The sequence below is a fragment of the Chionomys nivalis genome, chromosome 3, assembly GCF_950005125.1.
Source record: "Chionomys nivalis chromosome 3, mChiNiv1.1, whole genome shotgun sequence".
In the NCBI taxonomy this organism is placed as follows: Eukaryota; Metazoa; Chordata; class Mammalia; order Rodentia; family Cricetidae; genus Chionomys; species Chionomys nivalis.
In genome coordinates, this window is record NC_080088.1 from 2,329,817 (window position 1) to 2,355,630 (window position 25,814).

The following is a 25,814-nucleotide window of genomic DNA, read 5'->3' on the forward strand; positions in this document are numbered from 1 at the left end:
TAATCTTACTTACCATATGAGGGTTTACATAGTGTCTGTTTTAGTACTTGGGTGGACGGCGGGTAATTTGGGTAATTTATTGCTATCTAATAAAATAATCCACTGTACCTTGGTCAATGGTAACATTTTAGATACAAACTTACACCTTTACTATGAAGGTAAAAAACGTCCACTCTTCAGGCAGACTGGTTTATCACAGAGCTTGGAGATGCAGGACTCACAGCGACTCTTGTTCAGCCTAAGGCATACAAACTCTATCAGCAGGACTGCTGTCAAAACGTCATGGAAGAGGCACTGGCCAGCAAGAGAGTCACCAGACTCAAAAAGACAGTACAGAGATTCATGCTCTGCCTCACGGTCATTGCCGTGGTCTCCTGCTCAGCGGAGCAGTCTGAGTGCCCTGCCTTTGTGAGCCAATCTGTGCCTGTATAGGAGGCTGTATTTTTTGTTGTTGTTGAGATATATTACTCTTTTGTTACATACTGATCTCTTCTCTTAAACTTGTCCTAAAACAACTGTACGCTCGAGCTAGCTGCTCAGGTCTAAGAGCTTTTGTTGGAGCTATAAAGGGTCTGGATCCCAGCCGACACTGTGTAACTCGCCTTTAGCTATAGGAGCAACAGTTCCATATCTGGAATTGGCCACACTGTCTCCAGATGTTTATACACTAGTGTATATTAGCACCGATGGCTCAGTGCCTGCTGAGGGGTGATGCTGCTCCGCCTGTGGCTGCTCTCACCCACATCTCAACACTCAGGAGGCAGAGGGTGCTCTGAGTCTGGGCCAGCCTGGTTTTCATGGTGGGTTCCAGGCCAGCCAGGGCTGCACAGGAAGACCCTGCCTCAAAAAAATTAAAATTAAAAAAAAATTAATTTTGGTTTTTCAGGTTTTTTCCTTTCATTGTTTTTAAGTGCATGCACAGCAACATTCATAAACACTGACCATCTTGGAGAACCCTAGGAAGCAGGTAGCAGTGAAGCGTGGAAAACTGACAGGGCAGAGGGACAGAGACACTTTCTGCTGCACCTTTCCCTGGTTAATTCAATGTTTATTACCCATTTTTAAACAAATACAATTCTGGGGGGAGAGACAAAGTGATATCCCCCAGTCAGCCTTACACACATTATACACGGGGACATGAACAGTCTTACATTATACACACGGGGACACGAGCAGTCTTACACACATTATATACATCAGGACACGAGCAGTCTTACATTATGCGTGTGGGGCACTAACATCTGGGAACAAACTAACCCTTTGTCACTGTTTTCCTGCAGTCAGCTGACATCACACATCCCTTGAGAGGCCCAGGTCTGGATGGCATAAGCACCATTCCAGATCACAGCTCACTACAAAAGGACCAGGTGCAAGCATACCCTCCCCCACCCCGAGTGCCGAGCTCCTGAAGCAAGCCCAGATTCTGCAGCTTCCAGTGCCGTTCCAACCTCCTCAGATCCTTGACTGAGCGGTGGGGATGCCGGAGTGGATGGGCAGGCCAATGTTGGCAATGCCTACTGCTGCACACCGCTTGTGCCCTTTATACACCCAGCCTAGTCACCCTGGTACAGTCTGCAGCGTCTGCTGCTCGGGCGGTGCTCCATCTGACACTCGCCCTACTCACAGTACAGTCAGCCAGAAGAACAAGCTGTTTATGAGATCGCTAGGAAACATAATATAAATATGATCCTTCAAAACCCAGTGCTGTGCCTTTAATCCCAGCAGCTAGGAGACAGAGACAAGTGAATCCCTGTAAGTTCCAGGTGAGCCTGGTCTACATAGTGAGTTCCAGGACAGCCAGAGCCGTGCAGAGATATGTGATGGTGCTAGCTTGTAGCTTTTCTGTGCTATGGCTCCCCAGAGTCTAGGCTATCAGCACTGGCCAATACTATTACTAGGAAAAGTGCTTCAAAAACAGACTTGGAGCCAGGTGAAGCAGCAAACGCCTTTAATCCCAGTATTTGGGAGACAGAGGCTGGTGGACCTCTGTGGGTTCAAGGCCAGCCTGGCCTAAGGAGAGAGTTCCAGAACAGCCAGGACTACATTGAGAGACTATGTCTCAAAAAAACAAAAGATAAACACTGAGACTTGGCAGAACTCTGTCTTGTAACTTCATGAGCCAAATGAATCTCAGTTCAAATGAACTGATCAGACCCCAGCTTGCTTCACTGTTCCACTTTAAAGACATACTTCATTTGAAATGCTTTAAATAAACACATAACATGGTCTCGTGAACACACACGGGAACCACTACGAAAAGTTAGCAGGCTCAGATACATGGCGATGCTTTTCACGCGGTTTTACGCTGAACCTGGTCCAACAATGACATGTCAAAGAGGAGGACAAGCACAAGCAACATCCACTAGTGTCATTTTCAGGTGAACTTCAAGAAATAAAAAGCAGAATTCTTGTAGTGGTATTTTTTTCTTTAAAAAAAATGTGTGTGGGTTTTTCTGGGTTTTTTTCTAAAATTAAAAATGGCACCACTGGACAGTGTGTACCTGGCCAGCTTGAGCTCCCGCTCTGACTTTCTTTAGTGATGGTATCACACTCAAAGTGTGTTCATCCTTAAGAGTCAAATTACAGGAAACAAAAGGACGAATTTAGAGGAATGTGGTCATGCAACCTCATTCTGTCTGATGCTTAGAGCCTCATCTACTGAATACAAAAATATACAAAGCTTCTGCCCCAAACCACATAGAGCAAACGTGAATGACGTTTTGCAAAAGGCAGAGATTAAAGAAATTCTTGCTTCTGATGACAGAGATTTCTGCTACAGTAGAAAAGACTCATGTCCCAAAGTTAGCAGGGACGGTTAAAGGTAAATCTGATGGAATGGAAAGACTCAGACAGGAAAAGCAAAGAAAGAGAACAAAGAGGAAAGACAGGATCTGCTGGAAAAGAGGAAAATACAGCGTGAATTAGCAAAAAGAGCTGAGCAGGTAAATGAGGAGGATGAGGATGAAAACCAAGATACAGCAAAAGTTTTTACAGAGTACCGCCCTGGAAAACTCAAGCTCAGGTTTGAAGAAAAAGAAAGGCAAAGGAGAGAAGGTGAGGAGAGAAAAGCCGAGGAGGAGGCCCGGAGGACAGAGGAAGAGAGGAAGGCATTTGGGAAGCAAGGAGAAGCACAGTATTAGATGATTACATAAAACAGTTTCTCAAGAATCTCTGATGCCTGGAAAACTGGAAATTAATTTTGAAGAATTATTAAAACAAAAAATGGAAGAAGAAAGACGATGAACAGAGGAGGAACGGAAGCATAAACTGGAAATGGAGAAACGGATTTGAGCACTGGGACAAGGAAGGGGAGAGGAGGAGGAAGAAGAAACTTTTGGGCTGAGAAGAGGATATGAAGAACTAATCAAATTAAAGAGAGCTTCTAGCCAGCTGAAAAGCTAAAAAACAAGTTTGAAAAAACTGCAGTTTGTCTGGAAAAGAAATACAGAAAAGGGAGCAAAGAGGAGAGCGACTGACCTTGAAATCAAAGAGCGAGGAGCAGAAAACTTCCACAAGGTACATTATTATTGTATGTTATAACTTAATCTTTTGTGTGTGTGGTTTTGAAGTTGGCCGTTAAATATTTTCCTTGCCACTTTAAAAATGTGTTAACAGAGCACCAGATGCACAGATAGACTGTGGATTACAACTGTGCACTCTTGGCTCGTTAGAGCCAATTACACGGGAAATTCAGCACAATTAAAGCTGTGGTTCCGCTGCTGTATCAAAGCCGGTTAAACAAGCTGAGTACAACACAGCCTGAAGTCTTATGGGATCTCAAAGTGTAGGCACTTTAGCTGTGAGGTCCAGCAATAGTTCCAGTCATTAAGAATTTAAGAAATTTTTTCATAATAATTTATTGATTCACTGAACAATCTGAAAAAGTCTTTAAAATTAACTAAAATAACAACCTCCTGAAAGCTGAACTCTGACTCCCAAAGACACACTGTGGGACATACACAATGTAATAAAAATAAGAAATATAAGAAACTAATTTAAAATCAGAAAAACAGGACTTAGATGTAATATTTGGGCAACTGCCATAAACTTTCTTTTGAGATGTTTGTAAGGTGTAGTTAGAAAATTTTTACCTAGATCTTGCTCAAAAAAAACTCAAAATGCAGAACTCTGACAACTAGACAAATTTTCAAAAAGATTTCTATGTATCATCCAGAGAAGGTCTGGGGTGATCTGGGGTTCGGTCTGAGAGCATTGCATAAGATGCACCTGGGAAGACATTCAGATAGAATATGTCCACGGAGCAGAGCGCACACGGAACAGTTTGCCAGCTGCCAATATCACACAAGGCTGAATGCACATTAACACAGAAACATTCTGATTTGTCATCTCCCACACAGTCTGCTGTGAGAAATGAGGAATTTCTTCAAACTGACATGAAGTCATCACTCTGCGTGGCCAGCGTGTACAGAATCAGAGCGGCCGAGGGGCGGTGCACGACCCTGACACCCTCCCTCAACTGTGAGTCTATTCCAAGGGATCCCAAATGTTCAGGACTAAAGGCAACACCTCAAGTGTGAAGCCAGAGAGAAGACAGCTGTGGACTTGGCTCTCCCTTGCACGATGTATGTTGTGTCGGGACCCAGATGCAGTGGCATCGTGTGAGGGCAGAGCACAACCTGCAGGTGCCCTGGGGAGGGACCTCGGCAACAACACCTGTGCCCACAGACTGATCTCACCCTCCCAGGGTCATAGGTCGTGTCTGCAGAAACTACTGAAATGAACATCATTTCCATGTCTTCTAGAACACTAAAGTGTTTTTGTTTGTGGTGCAAAAAAAAAAAAAATGGCACTATGGAGTTGTTAGGAAAGTCTTTGCAGCTGGCAACAAAACCAACCATGCAGAGCGAGCCCCAGCATGCAAATGACACTTGAATTCACAGCCCAGCGGGCCCAGAACCGCGTCAACAGCACACTAACTGTCACACCGGTCTTTTTCCGGCTCAAAGACAACTGTAGAAAATCCTGACTTGAACAAGACTCCCGGGTGACAGACAAAAACATATTCCAAAACACAAAAACAAGAGCCTGTGGGCTTCTGTGTGGTCGTCTAAATCCTCCTGGTAAAGTTCTGTAGCCGCACATCCTCCGCTCAGCTGAAAGGGTGGAGTACAATAGCCACAACTTTGTTACAGACTAAAATCCAACAGGTGATTCCAATTCCACCTAAAAAGAAAGAAACTCGTGTCAGAGGATACAGTGGCAACACCTACAGGAGGAAGATGCCAATTCCAAGTGTTGATGGGTAAGAGAGGGAGCGCATCAGACTACAGGTCACAGACAGATACACTGTGTACCAAGCTGAACAATGGGCACTGTCTTATGTCCCTTTCCTGCCAGAAATGTCCCTGGGTATATCAACAGGCTACAACAACACCCTGACCACTATTTTACACTTCTCAAAAAAGTATTAAAAAGCTGGGGGAGGGGATGGTGGCGCACACCTTTAATCCCAGCAGCTGGGAGGCAGAGGCAGGTGAATCTCTCAGTTAGAGCCATCTAGTCTACAGAGCAAGTTCCAAGACAGCCAGGGCTACACAGAGAAACCCTGTCTTTAAAAAATCAACAACAGCAAAAAAGCATTGTACACAAAGTTATGTCTTTGGCAAAGAAATTTCCTGACAGAGTGCTATGCCCTGCAATGTCTGCCCCCTAATTCATATGTGTCAGTCCTACCCTGGGGACAGTATTAGGCAGGGTTGTGGGGTCGCCTTAGGAAGAAGCTTACACAGCACAGCCTACAGTCTCCTCCTCCTATCCAAGGACCCTTGACAGGGGCCATTTCTGAGACACAAAATGGGTCCTAATGACACCAATCTATGGCACCTTCACCACGGACTCCAGCCATCAGGAAGCAGATCTGTATGTTACCTGCTGTGGAAAAATCTTTACACACTGGGAAATATATATTGCTACCGTTGTTAACAATGGCAGCCAGGCAGAAAGTAAAGGCAGGACAACCAAACTAAGGATACTGGGATGAGGAAGGCAGAGTCAGAGGGTCACTAGCCAGACACAGAACGAGTGGGACACACAAAGGGGGCAAGAGGTAAAAGCCATAAGCCTCGAGGCGGCACACAGATTAACAGAAAAGAGCTGGTTGCAGAGAAACCCTGACTCGAAAAACCGAAAAAAAAAAAAAAAAGAGCTGGTTGGTAACAAGCCTGACCTATCGACTGAGCATTTATAAGGAATATTAAGACTCGGTGTGTTTATTCTGGGGCCAGCAGTCAGGACAGGGAAACTCAGACTATAAGTACCCACTGTATTTTATTATAGCAGACTGAACATACGAGACACACAAGAAAGTGAAAAGGATACAGAGTGAGTTAAGCCAGGTGGCCTCGACCATCTTAAGACAGACGGCAAAGACACACTGGAAGACACAGACCACAGCTCGGCTTATCTGTAACTGGCAGGAACTTTTTTACCCCCATTTTTCTAAGTAGCCCTACCTGGTCTGAAACTCCCTGTGTAGACCAAGCAGGCCTTGAACTCACAGAGTTCCTCATGCCTGTTAACTGAGTGCCAGGCAGACTAAAAGTTTACACAAGGAAACTGGCATGTTTTTTTTTTTGGGGGGGGGGGCTTTGTTTTGGTTTTTGGTTTTTCAAGACAGGGGTTTTTTGTGTGTAACAACCCTGGCTGTCCTGGAACTCACTCTGTAGACCAGGCTGGCCTTGAACTCAGAGATCTGCCTACCTCTGCCTCCCAAGTGCTGGGATTAAAGGCGTGCACCACCACCTGGCTTTTTTTTTTTAACTGGCATTATTTTTAAAAAATTGTTTCCATGTTGCCAGGGCATGGAGGAGCACACCTCTAATCCCAGAAGCACTGGGGAGGTGGAAGCAAACAAAACTCTGTGAGCTCGAGGCCAGCCTGGTCTGCAGCAGAGCTCCAGGCCAACTGGGGCCACTCCTCCAACCCAAAAACTTATTCCTGTGTGTCTGCTCATTCTTCAGTGACACAAACGACCTTTAACATCCAGAAGCGAGAGCCAACAGCAGCAAGCTGCTCAGTGTGGCAGCCACAGGGGGGAGGCAGTGACCTCTGAGAGCCTGGGCTGTAACTCTGCTCCTGAGCATTCAGAGTGACCTGCAGGCAGCTTCTCTAGACCCATGCGGCTGAGGCAGGAAGGGCGGCTTGCGAAGGGGACAATGAGGACAAAGGCGGGTGGCCTGATCTCCCACCACACACCTCTACTGCCTACCTGCCACTCGAGTAGGAAAGGCCACCAGGCGGTCTAGCGGGGTGATCCACTTGCTGGGCACCACGGCCACAGGGACGGAGTAATACTTCCAGATGAGCGAGATCATCAACGCTGCCTGGAGGAAGAAGTCATGGGTAGAGAGGCCTCACACCCGTCAGTCCTTGCAGTACACACACACACACACACACACACACACACACCAGTCCTTGCAGTACACACACACACACACACCCGTCAGTCCTTGCAGTACACACACACACACACACCCGTCAGTCCTTGCAGTACACACACACACACACACACCCGTCAGTCCTTGCAGTACACACACACACACACACGTCAGTCTTTGCAGTACACACACACACACACACCCGTCAGTCCTTGCAGTACACACACACACACACACACCCGTCAGTCCTTGCAGTACACACACACACCCGTCAGTCCTTGCAGTACACACACACACACCCGTCAGTCCTTGCAGTACACACACAGACACACACACACGTCAGTCCTTGCAGTACACACACACACACACACACCCGTCAGTCCTTGCAGTACACACACACACACACACACCCGTCAGTCCTTGCAGTACACACACACACACACGTCAGTCCTTGCAGTACACACACACACACACACGTCAGTCCTTGCAGTACACACACACACACACACACATCAGTCCTTGCAGTACACACACACACACACACCCGTCAGTCCTTGCAGTACACACACACACACACCCGTCAGTCCTTGCAGTACACACACACACACACACACCCGTCAGTCCTTGCAGTACACACACACACACACACCCGTCAGTCCTTGCAGTACACACACACACACGTCAGTCCTTGCAGTACACACACACACACACACCCGTCAGTCCTTGCAGTACACACACACACACACACACCCGTCAGTCCTTGCAGTACACACACACACACACACACACACCCGTCAGTCCTTGCAGTACACACACACCCGTCAGTCCTTGCAGTACACACACACACACACTCAGGACTTGAGAGAAAATGTCATATACTGGTGACAGGTGGGTGAGCCTCCTCGTAGGAACTGGCATTTTATCCTTTAACACAGAAGTCATATAGTCACTATTTAAATTAGCTGAGTCCACCCACAATGTCTATCCTGAGTAGCTGAACTACATGCCAAATGTAAAAGCACTCGTGACTCCAAGATCCTAATAAGCACAGTCCTCCCTACACAGTAGAGGTGCTCCCTTTGGCACCCCCATCAGTTTCAAGCTGGTGAAAATTAATGTTTCATTTCTTGTCCTTTCCCAGAAGCAGCTTCTGTTGCCCCAAACTCTCTGCTCAAACGAGCAGACTGAAGAGGGTGCCTGCCAGAGGCCTGGCCCTCCATGAAGCACAAGCTTGTCAAATAAGTATCTCGAGCCACGTCTCTTCAGCCTTTCTCCAAGCTTCGTCTCTAGAGGAGCTGGCATGGGTGTTGTAGCTCAGGAAAGGCCCACACGCAGCACTAAATCCCAGGTCGCCCGCATGCCGGCCAGTCACAGCCATGCATCAGCAGCACCGCCAATCCCCCAGAAGGTAAGAACGCCAGGGGCCAAGGAAGGAGAAAAACCGGTTGGTGGGCTAGCGATGGCTCAGCATTTAAGAGCACTGCCCGCTCTTCCAGAGGACCCAGGTTCAATTCCCAGTACCCACGTGGTGGCTTACAACTGTCTCTAAGTCCAGTCCCAGGAGATCTGATACCCTCTTCTGACCTCCAAGGACACCAGGCACACACACGGTGTACACACACAGATGTGGGAAAAACACTCATACTCATAAAAAATGAATAAATCTAAAAAAGAAAAGAAACAGGGAGCAAGGGGCTTCTAGGACAGGGCAAGGTAAACCAGCTCTAAGGACCTGGGTCTCCAACAGATGCTGTTATTTCATTCTCAGAAATTCACAAATGGCTCAGCGGCTAAAGAGCTTGCCGTGCAATTTCGATCCCCAGCGCCCACACAGATGCAGGAGAGCAAAGCATCCCGTCTACATTTCAGAGCTCATGAGATGAAGAGTGAGAGAATCCGCCTCACTCTGTAAGATGGAGAATAGTACAGTCAAGGAAGACACCTGGCATCCACCTCCGGCCTCCGTGCACATCACACACATGTGCATGAGCACGAGGAAAAACACTTAGACACACGCACATACACAAGCAGACGGAGGAAACAAACAGCTGTCCAGAGCCCGGCCGGCACCGCGCACTTACCTGCAGTATGTAAAAGGCGACGCTTATAAACCACTTGATCTTGGCCAACTGAGCTGTCCGTGCTTTCACTGAAAAGGAAAAGAGGTGAAACATGAACTAATCCTGCAAAGTTGAGAAAATACCCAAATACACAGAAATGTCATTTTCCCTTACAAAACACCTTCTAATTATAAATAAAATAACCAATATACTTAGAAATCTCAAACAGCCATGATGAAACTCCTCAGCTCGTATACTAACTCAGAAAATCTGAAAGGTGGTATTGTTATGCTATCTCAGACCGCATCCTGGAATCCCTGCACTCTTCCGGACGCGCTTGCCGCCAACCAACAGAACTAAACATCATCTCCATTCTCTAACCTGCACTATCTCTGAATCTCCAGCAGGAGTTCAGCTCCCCCAGGCCTGCATAGCCCCCTGTGTGCTCCACAGTGTGCAACCTACTCCACCTTACGCGGTCTCTAGAGACACGTGTGTATGCACATGCGTGTGTATGTGAGAGAGAGACGAGAAAGAGTGTGTGTGAGAGAGAGACAAGAGAGAAAGACAAAGGTGAGAGAGAGAGAGAGAGAGAGAGAGAGACGAGAAAGACAAAGGTGTGTGTGTGAGACAGAGACAAGAAAGACAAGTGTGTGTGTGTGTGTGTGTGTGTGTGTGTGTGTGTGTGTGTGTTACTGTGGAGCCCTGACTAGCTTGAAACTCACCATGTAGACCAGGCTGGCCTTGAATTCAAAGAGACCTACCTGACTCTGCCTCAGAGCGCTGGGACTCAAGTGTGCACCACCCTTGGCACAAGAGCTGCTCCCTGACATCTATACACTGTGGGCATGCTCCTGAGAGTGAGACAAAGTACCCTGAGGACCCACTGTGTGCTGTGGGACAATGGTCTTGTACCCTGTAAAGATTTGTCACTTGTACTGATTTAATAAAATGCTGACTGGCCAGTAGCCAGGCAGGAAGTATAGTCGGGGTGATCAGAACAGAATAATTCTGGGAAGAGGAAAGGCTGAGTCTGTAGTCATCACCCAGACTCAGAGGAAGCAAGTTGAGAATGCCTCACTGATAAAGGCACCAAGCCACGTGGCTGACACAGACAAGAATTATGGGTTAATGTAGGATGTAAGGTTTAGTTAATAAGAAAGCCTGAGCTGGCAGTCCCTATGGTGGTGGAAGTGGTGGATATGGAAACAGCAGAAAAGGGCTTCAGTTCTTAGCAGAAGAGAGCGAGGAGTTGTCAGGAAAGCTGCAGGTTACTTTGAGACAGTCGTCCTAAATGCATTAGAGGAACTGTAGAAATCTGCCACAGAAGGAGCGATGATCCAGTCAGAAAAGTTACAGCAGCTTAAACAGGAGCCCTTCTTGTTCAGGACTGTCAGAGTTAGAGTTTGTGGAAAGTGCAGCCACCGATTAGTGCAACGCAGTGTCAGTGAGATGTGCATTCCTGAGGTCTTTGATCTGTTGTAGCTCTGTCTTTCTCTTTTTATTTTCATTACATCAGGAGAAAGAAAGAAAGAAAGAAAGAAAGAAAGAAAGAAAGAAAGAAAGAAAGAAAGAAAGAAAGAAAGGAAAGAAAGAAAGAAAGAAAGTAGGCCTGACCTAACAGGCCAACCAGTTTATGATTAATGTAGGCCTCTGTGTGTTTCTTTGGGACTGAGCGGTTGTGCGACCAGGCAGGACCAGGCAGGACAGAAACCTCCGTCAACAACTGCGTGATCTTTATCTGGACTTTCCTCAGCAAAGCATCAAACCTGGAAATGAAAATCTACAGAGGATGAAGAAAAATCTACGATGATTTCTATATCTAGAAAGCAAATGTTTACCAGCGAATAGGAAGAAGTAACTGTGGGAGATCCTGCATACAGCTAACAGGTCGCATCACCGTAGGCCCTCTAGGACACATACACCTCAAATCCATCCACCAAGGCCCTCCCCGATCGGCCCTCATAACACCTGCCAGGTTACAAGTGACTGTAAGATGAGTACCGTGAGTTTTGAGCTTGTCCGTCATTTTGTTGATCTTTCTTTCCAGCCTGGCATATCTGGCAAATTCGTCCATCATGTTGACAGTGGACAGCTCCTGCTTCATGTCCTGGATCTCCGCCCTCATCTGCGACTCCTGTTCTGCATCCTTCTGCAGCACCCTGGACACCTGGCAGGGAGGAGGCCAGCATCAGTGTCCTTCCACATAGAGAAGAGTGGGTTCCCGAGACCCAGCCAATCCAGGACTGGCCTTCGAACAGGCCCAGCAACTGCACGGTTTAGGGGCTGCAGGAAGACACTGGGGAGTCGTGTGAAACAGAAATAGCCCCTGCAGCCAAAGCAGAGCAGGACAGCAGCGGCCACCAGGTGGCGCCCACCAACTATCAGAGCTTGTCAGGGATGGTGCAGAGCAGAAAGGTCAGACCAGCCCCATCATCAAATGGAATCGCTGTGTATACCAGTGGATGTCAGATGCAGTAACAGCACACTGTCAGGAACCCTCCAAACACAGCAGCGGCTCTGCAGAGCCCCTGCCAGAGTCAGAAGCTCCCCCCCCCCCAGGCTGGAGACATCAGTGATCACCACAAACACAGTCACGGTGGAAAGAACCTCATCTAATGAGAAACTGAAGCAGGCCTTTGACACATTTGTCACTGGCCCTACAGCCAAAAACTGCTCACTCACCAAAGGGCTGTAAGCTTACTTTCAAGGGTTCGGAGGGACGGGGCGGAGCGGGGGACAACGGGGACACAACTTCTTTTTAAACTGTATGACTAACTCCTGCATGTGACATTTTGTCCAAACTTTTTTGTTTGTTTGTTTTTTGTTTTTTGAGACAGGGTTTCTCTGTGGTTTTGGAGACCAGGCTGGTCTCGAACTCACAGAGATCCGCCTGCCTCTGCCTCCCAAGTGCTGGGATTAAAGGCGTGCGCCACCACCGCCCAGCCCAAACTTTTTAAGAATAGCTGTTTTTTAAAGATGAAAAGCAGAAATATCTGAAGTGTACCTGGCCCACAGCAAGTGTCATCCTCTGCTTGTCACACAATAGGACAACTGCAGTTACAGCCAGAAGCAAACCCTTCACTCCAGTGCGCACACACAGTCCAGGTGCACAGCAGAGCCCTGTACACTGAGCTCACTACTGGGTCATGTCCGAGGCTGGTACACGGAAAAGGTATGCAAAACAGCCTCTCTTTGCTACCCACGATCCACCGCTCAAATGGAGCGTTAGTCCGGCCTGGTCCACCCTGGAGACACAAACAGGAATGGACCAAAGTCCCTAAAAGTCACCGAGGCAGAATGCAGAGTACTCAGGGGTTAAGAGCACTTTTTTGTTTTTTCAAATAGAGGATCAGGGCTGAGTTTGCAGCACCCATATGGTGGCTCACAACCATTTGTGACTCCAGTTCTAGGGTACCCAATCCCCTCTTCTGAATCCATGGGCACCAAGCATGCAGGTGATATACAGACATACATCATACATGCAGGCCAAACACCCATACGCACATAAATAATTTTAAAGGTCATACACCATTTTTTGCCATTTCTTTCTATTTATTTTTATTTTATGTGCATTGTTGTTTTGCTATGGGTGTCAGGTTCCCTGGAACTAGAATTACAGACAGTTGTGAGCGGCCATGTGGTTGGCAGGAACTGAACCCAGGTTCAATTCTGGAAGAGTAGTCAATGCTCTTAACCGCTGAGTCATCTCTCCAGCCCCCATACACCATTTAATGGTAGTCACAGAGCTCCCATTCAAAATCAGGGGCTCTATGAAGGCTGCTTAAACAGGAAACAGGAGCAAGCCCACAGCCCCATCGCTACAGAAGCTGGGCTGGGGGTGCACGCCCACTGCCCCATTGCTACAGAAGCTGGGCTGGGGGTGCACGGCCACTGCCCCATCGCTACGGAAGCTGGGCTGGGGGTGCACGCCCACAGCCCCATCGCTAGGGAAGCTGGGCTGGGGGTGCAAGCCCACTGCCCCATCGCTAGGGATCCAGACTCACAAATGCCCTGGAGACAGAACCGAGGCACTAAGTTTGTGAAATTTCTATCGAGATGACCCAGGTGGTAGAGACATCCAGAGAAATGAAGGACAGATGCTAGCCTTCCTTCCCACCCTACGGGCAATTGACTTGGAGTTACTCAGGGAAGGGCCAAACCCCGATTCTACCACTGACAACCCAAGGGCCAGACAGGTCTGAAAGCTGGTGGCAGGAATTAAACAGCCCGGCTCCTCCCTCCTGGAATTCCACAGGCAAGCACAAAAAGGGCCAACCCAGGTCACCAGCATGGGTGTGTCTCCAACACCCGTCTCATCTCACGAACGAGCCACGACCCAAAGACAGAAAGTCCAGAGGTCTGCTGTCCTCAACTAGTACCAGATCATCTACAGCAACTCCTTGGGCTGGACCAATCTCCTCCTGGAATGCTGGTTCCCCACTCGTGCCCCCTCAAGGGCCCTGTCAGCCAAACACTCCACCCATCACCCCAGGAACACACCTCAGTCAAGGCTCTAGAAGTAGATCCTGTTAGATTACTATGTCATCCTAATACTTAGAAGCCACAAAATCCTGTCCCAACCAGTCATGGTGGTGCATGCCTTTAAACTGTGCACTTGGTTGGCAGAGGCAGGCAGATCCCTGAGTTCGAGACCAGCCTCCTCTAGAGAGTGATTTCCAGGACAGCCAGGGCTACACAGAGAAACCCTGTCTCAATCAATCAATCAATCAATCATCAATCAATCCAAAACTCCCAAACATTGACCTTGCTAATAGGCTGGTCCGTAGAAATGGAATACCTAAGGAAAATGCTCCAGACAGGTCATGGAAGGAGCTGGCCCAGGCTTGGAGCAGAACTGAAGGGTTGTGAACACCAGCCGGGCCCCAGAGGCATGCGTGTGGCGTGCTCCTGCCAGGAAAGCAGGGTCTGTCAGGAAGTCCACACGGGCACCTGCACACTGCAACTCTCAGGGCTGCACTCCACTTCTGCCAGGGCAGTCCCTTAGGCACTTGAACATCAGAACTCGCCCTGTGTCTGCCATGTCAGGCCTGGGAAGCATCCCAGAGAGCCTATCCAATCTGTACATGTGAGTTCGGGGGCACCGGAGCAGTGTGCCTCCCATGCATGTGCACGGAGTGTCCTGTGTCCCCTTAAGACAACGCTGGAACCCCTACTTTATGAATTAGACAGTCTCATGCACAGGCAGCAACCCCACCCCAGCAGTCACCCTGCAGCACTAAGGGTGCTCACCCTCCTCACTGCACTGATGCCCAGAAGACCGTGAGCAAAGTTACCGCTCAGAATCGCAGTGAGGGAGGCTACATTCTGAACACCTAAGCTCGGTGCTATGTTCTCAACTCAACCATCTTGTCATCATCAATTTGTTACACTTGGTCATTCAAATCAGAGGCAGGGGGTAGAGGTACTCTAACCATTGTGGGGCGCAGTATGCTGGCCTCATATCAGGGTGTTCCCAATAGCTCCCTCCCTGGAAACCCAGCAACCAAACAAATGGGCTCTCTCCGTGCTCTCCCCTGTTCTGAACACCAATTCAGATGGGCTGTTCTCCACTACGGTATTAAATCATATATTATCTTTCTGCACCCAGCAACTATCCCGGGTGTCACTCCCAAAGGGTTTGACTCATGGATTCAAGGCAGAGGCCACACAGCATGCGGGACAGCCCAGGTCAGGTCCAGGTGCCTCCTCCCAGCACCGATGCCCTATGCACCCAGGTAAACACTCAGGCATGGACACCTAAAGTGGCAATCCTTTCTGACGAGTCTTGTAAAGTTATACTTGAGGACTTGAGATGACGTCAGGACCTGCATCTCTTCCCTATCTGCCTGCAACTGGAAACTCATGACAAATTCACTGAGGACAGCAACACACGGCCTCCCTGAGCAACTGAGCTCTGTTTCCTTAGCTCCGCTGTGATGAAACAGCACGAGACACGGGATGGAAGAGAAGGAGCCACACAAAGGCAGGGGGGTGGCCCAGTGGTTAAAGCTCTTGCCTTACACGCATGAGGAAGCCACCTAAAAGGTGGATATAGTAGATGCCCCTCTGTAATTCCGACCTTGGAAGTCAGAGACAAATCCCCACAGCAAGCTAGCTAGTCAGACTACCCTATCAGTGTGCTCTGGGTTTGACAGAGACCCTGCCTCAGTGAATAACGAGACTGACCGAGGACTATCCCGGATATCAACCTCAGTCCTCCAATCACACATATATACATGCCCACACACACATATGAGATTGAGAAATAAAACTACATAAGGAACCAGGATGAAAACACACATAACCCGTAGCGCACCATGCCTGTCCGCGCTCTATGTGCTACCATACACTTTGTGAGCCGTGTAGTGGGAGCTGCGGGCCTGCTTTTTGTCCTGCCCGGCTCCTGCCCAGCTAGCTCAGTCGGTAGAGCATGGGACTCTTAATCCCAGGGTCGTGGGTTCGAGCCCCACGTTGGGCGCCAGATGAAGGCGCAAGTCATAAACAATCCCACACCAGTTTGGAATTGTGATTAATAGGGTGGTATTTATTTAAAGGGGAATAAACTTACAGATCACCGTCCCAGACAACAGCCCTCTGCGCACGCAATTAGGAAGAAGTCTAGTTGCCGGAACAGGAAGTAAAGAGAGAGAGGAGGGAAGTAGCCGCTTTTTTTAAAGGGAAAGAGACCACGCCCCAATGAGCTGGTATCTCGGCAGCTATTGGCTGGAGGAGCGGAAGGACCTCCCGCAACAGAGCCGGGCAAGGGGTTGGAGATTGAAAGACACACAGAGACACACAGAGACACGGGTCATCCTTGAAACAGGAATACCCCCTTTATTGTGTCCAGGGGCAGCTTATATAGGGATCCTTAACTGATAGCCACGCCACAGCCAAATGCACCAGAAACCACTCCCTTGCCATCAGGAACTCCTGAGGGTCTCATGCTCAGAGCAGCTGCAAGCATTACAAGTTGTTTACCAGAAATTCAGGATCTGGGGGTTCACGGCTCCCAACAATAACTGGAATGAACCCCACAAAGGGTTGCTGTCCCAACACTTAAGGCCCTCGCTCTAACCACCAAAACAAATGGATTACAGAGACGAAGGAGAGAGGCTTCCGCAGGAAGACCCAGTTTCTGTCTCTCCCCTCAGCCGCCCACACACAGGCGGCTGCTGTGATCCCAAATGTGTAGGCTCACTAACTAGGTGTTCTCCACGCCAACCTGCAGACACGGTCAATTTCCACAGTCACCACCTCAAACCAGTCATCAGTCACACACCTACAAGTTAAGAGTTCCTCTGATCCTTCTTCGGGCTCCACTGATTTGCTAGTCCAGCTCACAAAACTCAGGGAAACGTGCTTGTTCTCAGGTGTATTACAAAGAATGTTTTCTAAGGCCACAGGTAAAGGCTGGGGGAATGGCTCAGCAGTTAAGCACACTTGCTGCTCTCGCAGAGGACCTGCGTTCCCAGCACCCATGTGGCAGCACACACCATCTGTAACTCAGTTCCAGAGAGTGTGACAACCTCTTCTGGCCTCCACAGGCAACTGCATTCACATGGTACAAATACATACACTCTGAACACACACATAAAATCAACAAATAAATCTTTAATAGCTACAGACTGGGGGGCTGGAGAGATAACCCAGTGGTTAAAAGTACTAGTTGCTCTTGCAGAGGACATTGGGTTCAGTTCCCAGAACCCACAACTGCGATTCCAGTTCCAGGGGATCCAACTCCCTCTTCTGGCCTCAAAGGCACTGCACACGTGTGATGCACTTACATACATGCAGACAAAACACACATAGACATAAAAATCAAAAAGAAACGCGAGTTGAGCAAGAAGGGTATGGGGCGGGGGAAGGGCCCTCTGCAGCCGGGGATCTGCCGCTCCGGGACCCGGCACCCGTAAGGATGCATGCCTGAGGCTGCTGCGTGGAAGTGGGTTACCAGCGCGTCCCATCTGAGGCTTCCTGCTGCCAGAAGGCGTGGCTCCGGGAGTCCCCACCCTCCAGGGCGCAGTAAGCGGAGTTGATTGGAACCTGGCGACCTGTTAGAAGCTAGGAGCCGCTGAAGGTAGAAACCTTGCAGCACACAACGGGCAAGGCCCGGCGCCCCGGGATCCGCCACCCCCCAGCTGCTACTTACAAAGGAGGACAGCGACGGCAGGAGGATCCGCAGCACGTTGCACCCGAACACGAAGCTCAGCACCAGCAGCCACGCCCAGCGGTCCGCCTCGGACTCGCTCATCCCGGCTCCCACGCACCAGCACCGCTACTGCAGCGCCATGGGGACCACGCCGCCGCGTCCGTCTGCGCCTGCGCACTGCCGCCCCGCTCCGCGACGGCGGCTCCCGGGAGCCCGATCTGTCAGCTGCGCCTGCGCCGGCACTCAGCGACTACGGCAGCACCATGGGAATCGGGCCGCCGCGGCTCGCGCCTGCTCATTTACCCTCTCTGGGGCTCAGCGGGATGGTACTTAGGACTCCTCTTCGCCTTTTGCCTTCCCGGCTACCGTAGCCACGTGGCGCCCATACAAGTTTTAGCAAACCGTGATTGGGTTGCGCTGTGTCTGTAGTATCTAGAACAATTATTTATGTTCTTACCGAATTACGTCACCTTTATGTTTATTTATTATTATTAATTTTTGGTTTTCCAACCAGGGTTTCTCTGTGTAGTCCTGGCTATCCTGAAACTAGCTCTGTGGCCCAGGCTGACCTCGAACTCACAGAGATCCGCCTGCCTCTGCCTCCCAAGTACTGGGATTAAAGACTTCTGCCACCACCGCCAGACAACTCACCTTTATTCTTAAATAAATTTATTTCAGGATAAGTCTTTGCATGCATAGAAACCTGCTTCATCGTAGCAAGTAACTAAAAACTGTTTTCTAATCAGCCGCCGCATGATAAATGACTTGTCTAAATTTTTTAAACACTAGTAAACACAAACAATGTATAAAATTGTATTTCTAAAAATAAGTTTATTAATCAAAAGAGGAGGAGGTTTTACAGTGAGCTTTTAATGAAATTGCCTAAATTAGACAATAATGAATATTCATAACAAAAGAACCCGATTCACTTACATATGGTGAATAACGTGATAAAATGAAAGATAATGGGCTGTGTTTTCTGGATGTTAGAGTCTGAGAATGAGGAACTGATAGGAATGAGGACTAGTTCTACACGTTAGGTGCAAGGAAACATGGATGGTTATCTGCTGTTAATCCCGCCATCTAGAATAAGACCTCTACCACAATCTGAAGCCAAATTTGAAGCAAACTTTAATTAAATACTGACAAGGTGATGGGCTCTAGCCAGGTTCATCTCTGGGTTTCCAAAAGATGTCCCAGAATCAAAGTTTGCAGCAGCTGAAATATTTCCCACTAGGTCCAACCAGGGGCAAGCATACATCCTGATGTACTTCCAGTCTACATCCAATCAGGGGCAAGCATACATCCTGACGTACTTCCTGCCTGTGAACCTCCCTCCCACATGTGATCAGCATATCCAGTGAGCTGGCTCAAACAAATTTGTGTAGGGGAGTGAAAACAGGCATCTTCTTTTCTCCCATAAACAAGAGCCTCTGGCATTTCAGGAACGCTCTGTCCTTGGCAAGGGTCTTGCAGATCAGAGACATTTTTGTTTCGTGGATAGGCACAGTAATTAAAATTTAAAATGTAACTTTGGCTTTCCCACTACCAGTAGTGGTCGAATGAATGCTGACAGGTAGATTCCCTCTCCATAAGCTTCCCCTGCAGCTAGACTACCTAATGCTGCAACAGGATGCCAAATCCAACACACTGGAGCTTTAGATGGACTAAAGAGTAACCGCCTCATGAGAAATGATGTCTTCCTCTCCAACATCCATCCACCCTATCCACCAGTCACACCACTCCAGGAGGACCATTCTGTCCCTGGCGAGGCAAGATGCTAACAAAATTACTGGTGAGTATCCTGTAACAGGATACATGCTGCCAAGGTGGACAAGCTCTTCCTGGCCTTCGGGAGCAGCTCAGTCTGAACGATTCAGCTCAGCTTAGTTCTGGGCTCCACTCTGGATTCTCAGTTGAAGACGGAGTTTTAATCTGTATAAAGAAAGTGTGAAAGCGTCAGTAAAGATCCGGTACAGGTTGTGGTAAGCAGAACTCCTAACGAATCTTGCTTATTTATTAATTCTGCTAGGGTGACAGGGCATGACAGTGCAGATGTTCCTCCATCTTGTATTCTTGCTGAGGCCATCTCAAGTTTAAATAAAATTTAAACTCCTTGATGAGAATCCCATGGAAAATTACCCAAAATGACCTTCTGGGAACCCAAGGTCAAGATGGCCCAGCTAACAGATCTTCTCTTAAACTGCCTGCTTGTGCAAATCTCCCCTTCAAGAAGAGATGCTAGGACATGATTTCTGCCTTTCAAAACCCATGCTCTGGACACTCAGTGCTACATTTAGGTACAAACACCTAAGTGTAGTCTTAGCCGACTGGAATAAAGTCTTTCAATTGACTATAAACTGTGTTTGAATAGTCATCTCTAGTGGGCTCCCCTTAACACTGTAATAAATCGCCACACATTTAGGGCTTGAGTTTGCATGAATCTGTCACCTTGTAGTCCTGGAGTTTAGAAGTCTGAAGTAAGGCTCACTAGGCTAAAAATAAACAGTCTTCCTTCTGAAATTCCTAAGGCGGAGTCTATTTTCTAGCTTTTTCCAGCATTTGAGGCCAGCACTCTGGCCTCATGGCTCTCGTCCGTCTTCAGAATTGGCTACCCCAGCACTCTGTTTGGGCTCTCGTCCGTCTTCAGAATTGGCTACCCCAGCACTCTGTTTGGGCTCTCAATCTGCCAACATTCCCACCTCCCAATTTCCTCTTTCACTGTTGGAAGCCTTATGAATACACTGGATCCAAAGATAATCTTCCAGGCTAGGAACCTTTAAATCAGGCAGGAAGATGTGGAAGAAGACCAAAAATTCAAGGCTGCAGAGAAGAAAAAAGGAAAGATAGAGAGAGGAGAGGAAGATGCCTATGGCCAGGCAGTCCAACATCACCAGCCAGCAGACACAGCCAGCAGACACAGAAGAAACAGGAAAAGTGGGGCATACAGAAGGAAAGAAAGGTAAAAAGCCCCAAGGTGCAAAGGATCAAACCCAGGATTCCATGCACACCAGGCAAGCAGTCTATCAACTGAGCTTCAGACCTGTTTGAAAAGCTCTGTACCCAGAAACACAGCCTGCTACTACACAGAGAGGACTGAGAGAGAGGACCAAGAGAGACCTCAGTGGCTCCCTGAGACACAGACAGTGGCAGTACAGAGCAGACCAAGAACAGTTCCCAAGGACACAGACAGCCACTGCAAGGATTGGACCAAGAAGCAAAAACTCTGCTGGCACCAACTGGAGGAAGAGATGGGTAGGCACCAATACAAGAATTCATTCAACAACCTAAAAATCAACATGGGAACACCAGAACCCAGTGGTCATACAACAGGAAGACTTGATCATCCTAACACAGAAAAAGAAGAAAACAATTTTTTTTTGAGACAGGGTTTCTCTGTAGCTTTGGAGCCTATCCTGGAACTAGCTCTTATAGACCAGGCTGGTCTCGAACTCACAGAGACCCACCTACCTTTGCCTCTTGAGTGCTGGGATTAAAGGCGTGTACCACCACTGCCCGGCCTAAGAAAATGGTTTTAAACATAATTTTATGAGGATGATGGAGACCTTTAAAGAGGAAATGAAAAATTCCCTTTAAAAAAAAATGGAGGGCTGGAGAAATGGCACAGAGGTTAAGAGCACTGCCTGCTCTTCCAAAGGTCCTGAGTTCAATTCCCAGCAACCATGGTGGCTCACAACCATCTGTAATGAGGTATGGTGCCCTCTTCTGGTCTGCAGGCATGCAGGCAGACAGAATACTGTATACTTAATAAATAAATATTTTTTTAAAAAATGGAGAGAGAGATAAACAAAAAATTGGAAGAACTCAATAAATCCCTCAAAGAAACCTGAGAAAAAACAAGAAAAAATAATCAAACAGGTGAAGCAAATAATATAAGACTTGAAGACTGAAATAGAGGCAATAAAGAAAACACAAACCGAGAGAATTCTGTATAAGGAAAATCTGGAAAAATGAACAGGAACTAAAGAAACAAGCATAACCAACAGAATACAAGAGATAGAAGAAAGAATCTTAGGTGTTAAAGATACTATAGAAAATAGATTCATTGGTCAAAGAAAACATAAAATCCAACAAATTCTTAACACCAAAACCAAAAAATCTGGGACACCATGAAAAGACCAAACCTAAGAGTAATAGGGATAGAAGAAGGAGAAGAATTCCAACATAAAGGCACAAAAAATATATTCAACAAAATCATAAAAAAAAAACTTTTCCAACCTAAAGAAGGATATCCCTATGAATATACAAAAAACTTACAGAACACCAAATATACTGGACCAAGTTCCCTCATCATATAATAATCAAAACGCAAAACATATAGAATAAAAAAATATTAAGAGTTATAAAGAAAAAAGGTCAAGTAACATATAAAGATAGACATATCAGAATTATATCTGACTTCTCAATGGAAACCATGAAATCCAGAAGGTCCTGGACAGATGTGCTGCAGACACTAACAGACCACGGATACAAGCCCAGACTACTATACCCAAGAAAGTTTTCAATAACCATCGATGGAGAAAACAAGATATTTCATGACAAAACCAGCTTGAAACAATACCTATCCATAAATCCAACCCTACAGAAAGTACTAAAGAAAACTATACCCAGTGAAGCTAATTGCACCCACAAAAACACAGGCAAGAGATAACCTCACACCAGCAGACCCCAAAGAAGGGAAAGCCACAAACACTACCACCAAAAATATAAAAGAATTAATAATCACTGGTCATTAATATATCTTAATGTCAATGGACTCAATTCAACTATAAAATGATACAGGCTAAGAGAATGAATACAAAAGCAGGATCCATCCTTCTGCCGTATACAAGAACCGCACTTCAACCTCAAAGACAGAAATTACCTCAGAGTAAAGGGTTGGGAAAACATTTTCCAATCACATGGACCTAAAAAACAAGTGGGTGTAGCTATCCTAGTATCTAACAAAATAGACTTCAAACTAAAATTAATCAGAAGAAAGAAATGGGGAAGGACACTTCATATTCATCACAAGAATAATCCATTAAGATGAAGTCTCAATACTGAGCATACATGCCCCAAACACAAGAGCACCCACGTATGTAAAAGAAACATTACTAAAGCTTAAATCACACATCAAACCCCACACACTTATAAGAGACTTCAACACTCCACTCTCCCAAATGGATAAGTCAACCAGACAGAATCTTAACAGAGAAATAAGAGAACTAACAGATGTAATGATTCAAATGGACTTAACAGACATCTACAGAACAGTTCACCCAAACACTAAAGAATATAGCTTCTTCTCAGCACCTCGTGGAACCTTCTCTAAAATTGACCACATACTTGATAAGAAAGTAAGCCTTAGCAGATACAGAAAATTGGAATAACCCCCTGTATTTTATGGGATCACCATGATTTAAAGTTAGAATTTAACAACAACGCTAATTGCAGAAAGCCTACAAATACATGGAAATTGAATAGTGCTCAATTGACCATCCCTGGGTCAAGGAAGAAATAAAGAAAGAAATTAAAGACTTCCTAGAATTCAACGAAAATGAATGCACAACATACCCAAACCTATGGGGCACTATGAGAGCAGTGCTAAGAGGAAAGTTCATAGCAGTAAGTGCCCACATAAAGAAAGTGGAGAAAGCCGGGCGGTGGTGGCGCACGCCTTTAATCCCAGCACTTGGGAGGCAGAGGCAGGCGGATGTCTGTGAGTTCGAGACCAGCCTGGTCTACAAGAGCTAGTTCCAGGACAGGCTCCAAAACCACAGAGAAACCCTGTCTCGAAAAACCAAAAAAAAAAAAAAAAAAAAAAAAAAAAAAAAAGAAAGTGGAGAAAGCGCGCATTACTGACTTACCAGCACACCTGAAAGCTCTAGAACAAAAAGAAGCAGACTCACTCGGGAAGAGCAAATGACAGAAAATAATCAAATTGAGGGCTGAAATCAGTAAAATAGAAACAAAGAAAACAATGCAAAGAATCAATGAAACAAAGAGCTGGTTCTTTGAGAAAATAAAGAAGACAGACAAACCCTTATCCAAACTAATCAAAAGACAGAGAGAGAACATCCAAATTAACAAAATCAGAAATGAAAAGGGGGACATAATAACACACACTGAGAAAATTCAGAGAATCATTAGGTTTTACTATAAAAACCTGTTCCACAAAATTGGAAAATGTAAAAGAAATGGACAATTTTCTGAACAGGTACCACATACCAAAATTAAATCAATACCAGGTATACAATTTAAATAGAGCTATGACCTTCAAGGAAATAGAAGCTGTCATCCAAAATCTCCCAACCAAAAAAAAGCCCAGGGTCAGATGGTTTCAGTGCAGAATTCTACCAGAACTTGCAAGAAAAGCTAATACCTATACGCCTTAAAGTGTTCAACAAAATAAAACAGAAGGAACATTGCCAAACTCTTTCTATGAGGCTGATAGAAACCTGATACTTGATACCAAAACTTAACAAAGACTCAACCAAGAAAGAGAATTACAGACTAATCTTACTCATGAACATAGATTTAAAAAAAAAAACTCAATAAAATATGTCAAGCAGAATCCAAGAACACATCAAAAAAATCATCCACCATTATCAAGTCAGCTTCATCCCAGAGCTGCAGGGATGGTTCAACATACGAATATCTATCAATGTAATCCACCATATAAGTAAACTGAAAGAAAAAAACATATGATCACCTCATTAGATGTTGAAAAAACATTGGACAAAATCCATCACCCCTTCATGATAAAGGTCTTGGAGAGATCAGGGATACAAGGAACATATCTAAACATAATAAAAGTAGTACACAACAAACTGACAGACAAAATCAAATTCTCTCTATTTAGAGAGAATCTCAAAGCAATTCCACCAAAATCAGGAACAAGACAAGACTGTCCATTCTCTCCATACCTATTTAACATAGTTCTTGAAGTTCTGGCTAGAGCAATAAGACAACAAAAGGAGATCAAGGGGATTAAAATTGGAAAGGAAGAAGCTAAACTTTCACTATTTACAGTTGATATGATAGTATATATAAGTGACCCCAAAAACTCTACCAGGGAACTCCTAGAACTGATAAATATCTTCAGTAATGTGGCAGGATACAAGATCAACTCAAAAAAATCAGTAACCAAAAAAAAAAAAAAAAAAAAAAAAAAGAAAGAAAGAAAAGAAAAGAAAAAAGGGGGCTGGAGAGATGGCTCAGTGGTTAAGAGCATTCCCTGCTCTTCCAAAGGTCCTGAGTTCAATTCCCGGCAACCACATGGTGGCTCACAACCATCTATAATGAGGTCTGGTGCCCTCTTCTGGCCTGCAGACATACACACAGACAGAATACTGTATACATAATAAATAAATAAATATTTTAAAAAATCAGTAACCTTCTTATATACAAAGATAAAGAAACTGAGAAAGAAAAAAAGAAAAATCATCCTTCACAATAGCCACAAATAACATAAAATATCTTGGGACAACACTAACCAAAGAAGTGAAAGACCTGTTCAACAAGAATTTTGAGTCTTTGAAGAAAAAAAAAATTGAAGAATGGTGCGGGAGAATTGTCTGTATTCTGTCAATCATGTTTTAAATAAACGCTGATTGGCCAGGCGGAAATATAGGTGGGAAAATCAGACAGGAAGTAGAAATGATGTAATGAGAACAGGAGAATTCTGGGAAGAAGGAAGTTGATTCCTCCCACTCCTGCCCAGATCACCAAAGCAGCAGGATGTGACCTGCCCCGCTGGAAAAAGGTACTGAGCCACATGGCTAACATAGATCAGAAAAATGGGTTAATCAAGATGTGAGAGTTAGCCAGTGAGAGGCTAGAGCTAATGGGCCAATCAGCTTACAACTTATAGAGATCTATGTGTGATTTTGGGGGGGGCTTGCCAGCTGTGGGGTACCAGGCAGGACAGAAACCCAAACAACAAACCGGCCCTGCTCATGTTACAGAAGAAGATACCAGAAAATGGAAGGATCTTGGATAGGTAGGATCAACATAGTAAAAATGGCAATCCTACCAAAAACATTCCATTGATTCAATGCAATCCCCATCAAAATCCCAACACAATTCTTCACAGACCTTAAAAGAACAATACTCAACTTCATATGGAAAAATTTAAAAAAAAAAAAAAACAGGATAGTCAAAACATTACTGTACAGGGCTGGAGAGATGGCTCAGAGGTTA

At 46.2% G+C, this 25,814-nt stretch overlaps 1 protein-coding gene and 1 non-coding gene across 3 annotated transcripts in view; one reads left to right on the plus strand and one right to left on the minus strand.

Annotated features, from left to right (window-relative positions):
- Get1 (guided entry of tail-anchored proteins factor 1) overlaps window positions 1-17,773 on the minus strand; it is a 44,369-nt gene extending 26,596 nt beyond the window's left edge. The window contains exons 1-5 of one of the 2 annotated variants that reach the window (XM_057764331.1): window positions 17,610-17,773; window positions 11,462-11,627; window positions 9,479-9,546; window positions 7,229-7,343; window positions 1,035-5,184 (exon numbers count right to left, since the gene is read on the minus strand). In XM_057764331.1, the coding sequence (XP_057620314.1) occupies window positions 5,111-5,184; window positions 7,229-7,343; window positions 9,479-9,546; window positions 11,462-11,627; window positions 17,610-17,711 (525 nt within the window). In that variant the 5' untranslated portion in view covers window positions 17,712-17,773 and the 3' untranslated portion in view covers window positions 1,035-5,110. Of the gene's footprint in view, window positions 1-1,034; window positions 5,185-7,228; window positions 7,344-9,478; window positions 9,547-11,461; window positions 11,628-17,609 lie in introns of those variants that run through there. The other variant, XM_057764332.1, reaches the window with a different exon arrangement.
- Window positions 15,866-15,938, plus strand: Trnak-cuu (transfer RNA lysine (anticodon CUU)). Its single transcript has one exon. It is a non-coding gene; the product is annotated as a tRNA-Lys (tRNA).
- Window positions 17,774-25,814: the final 8,041 nt, after the last annotated feature.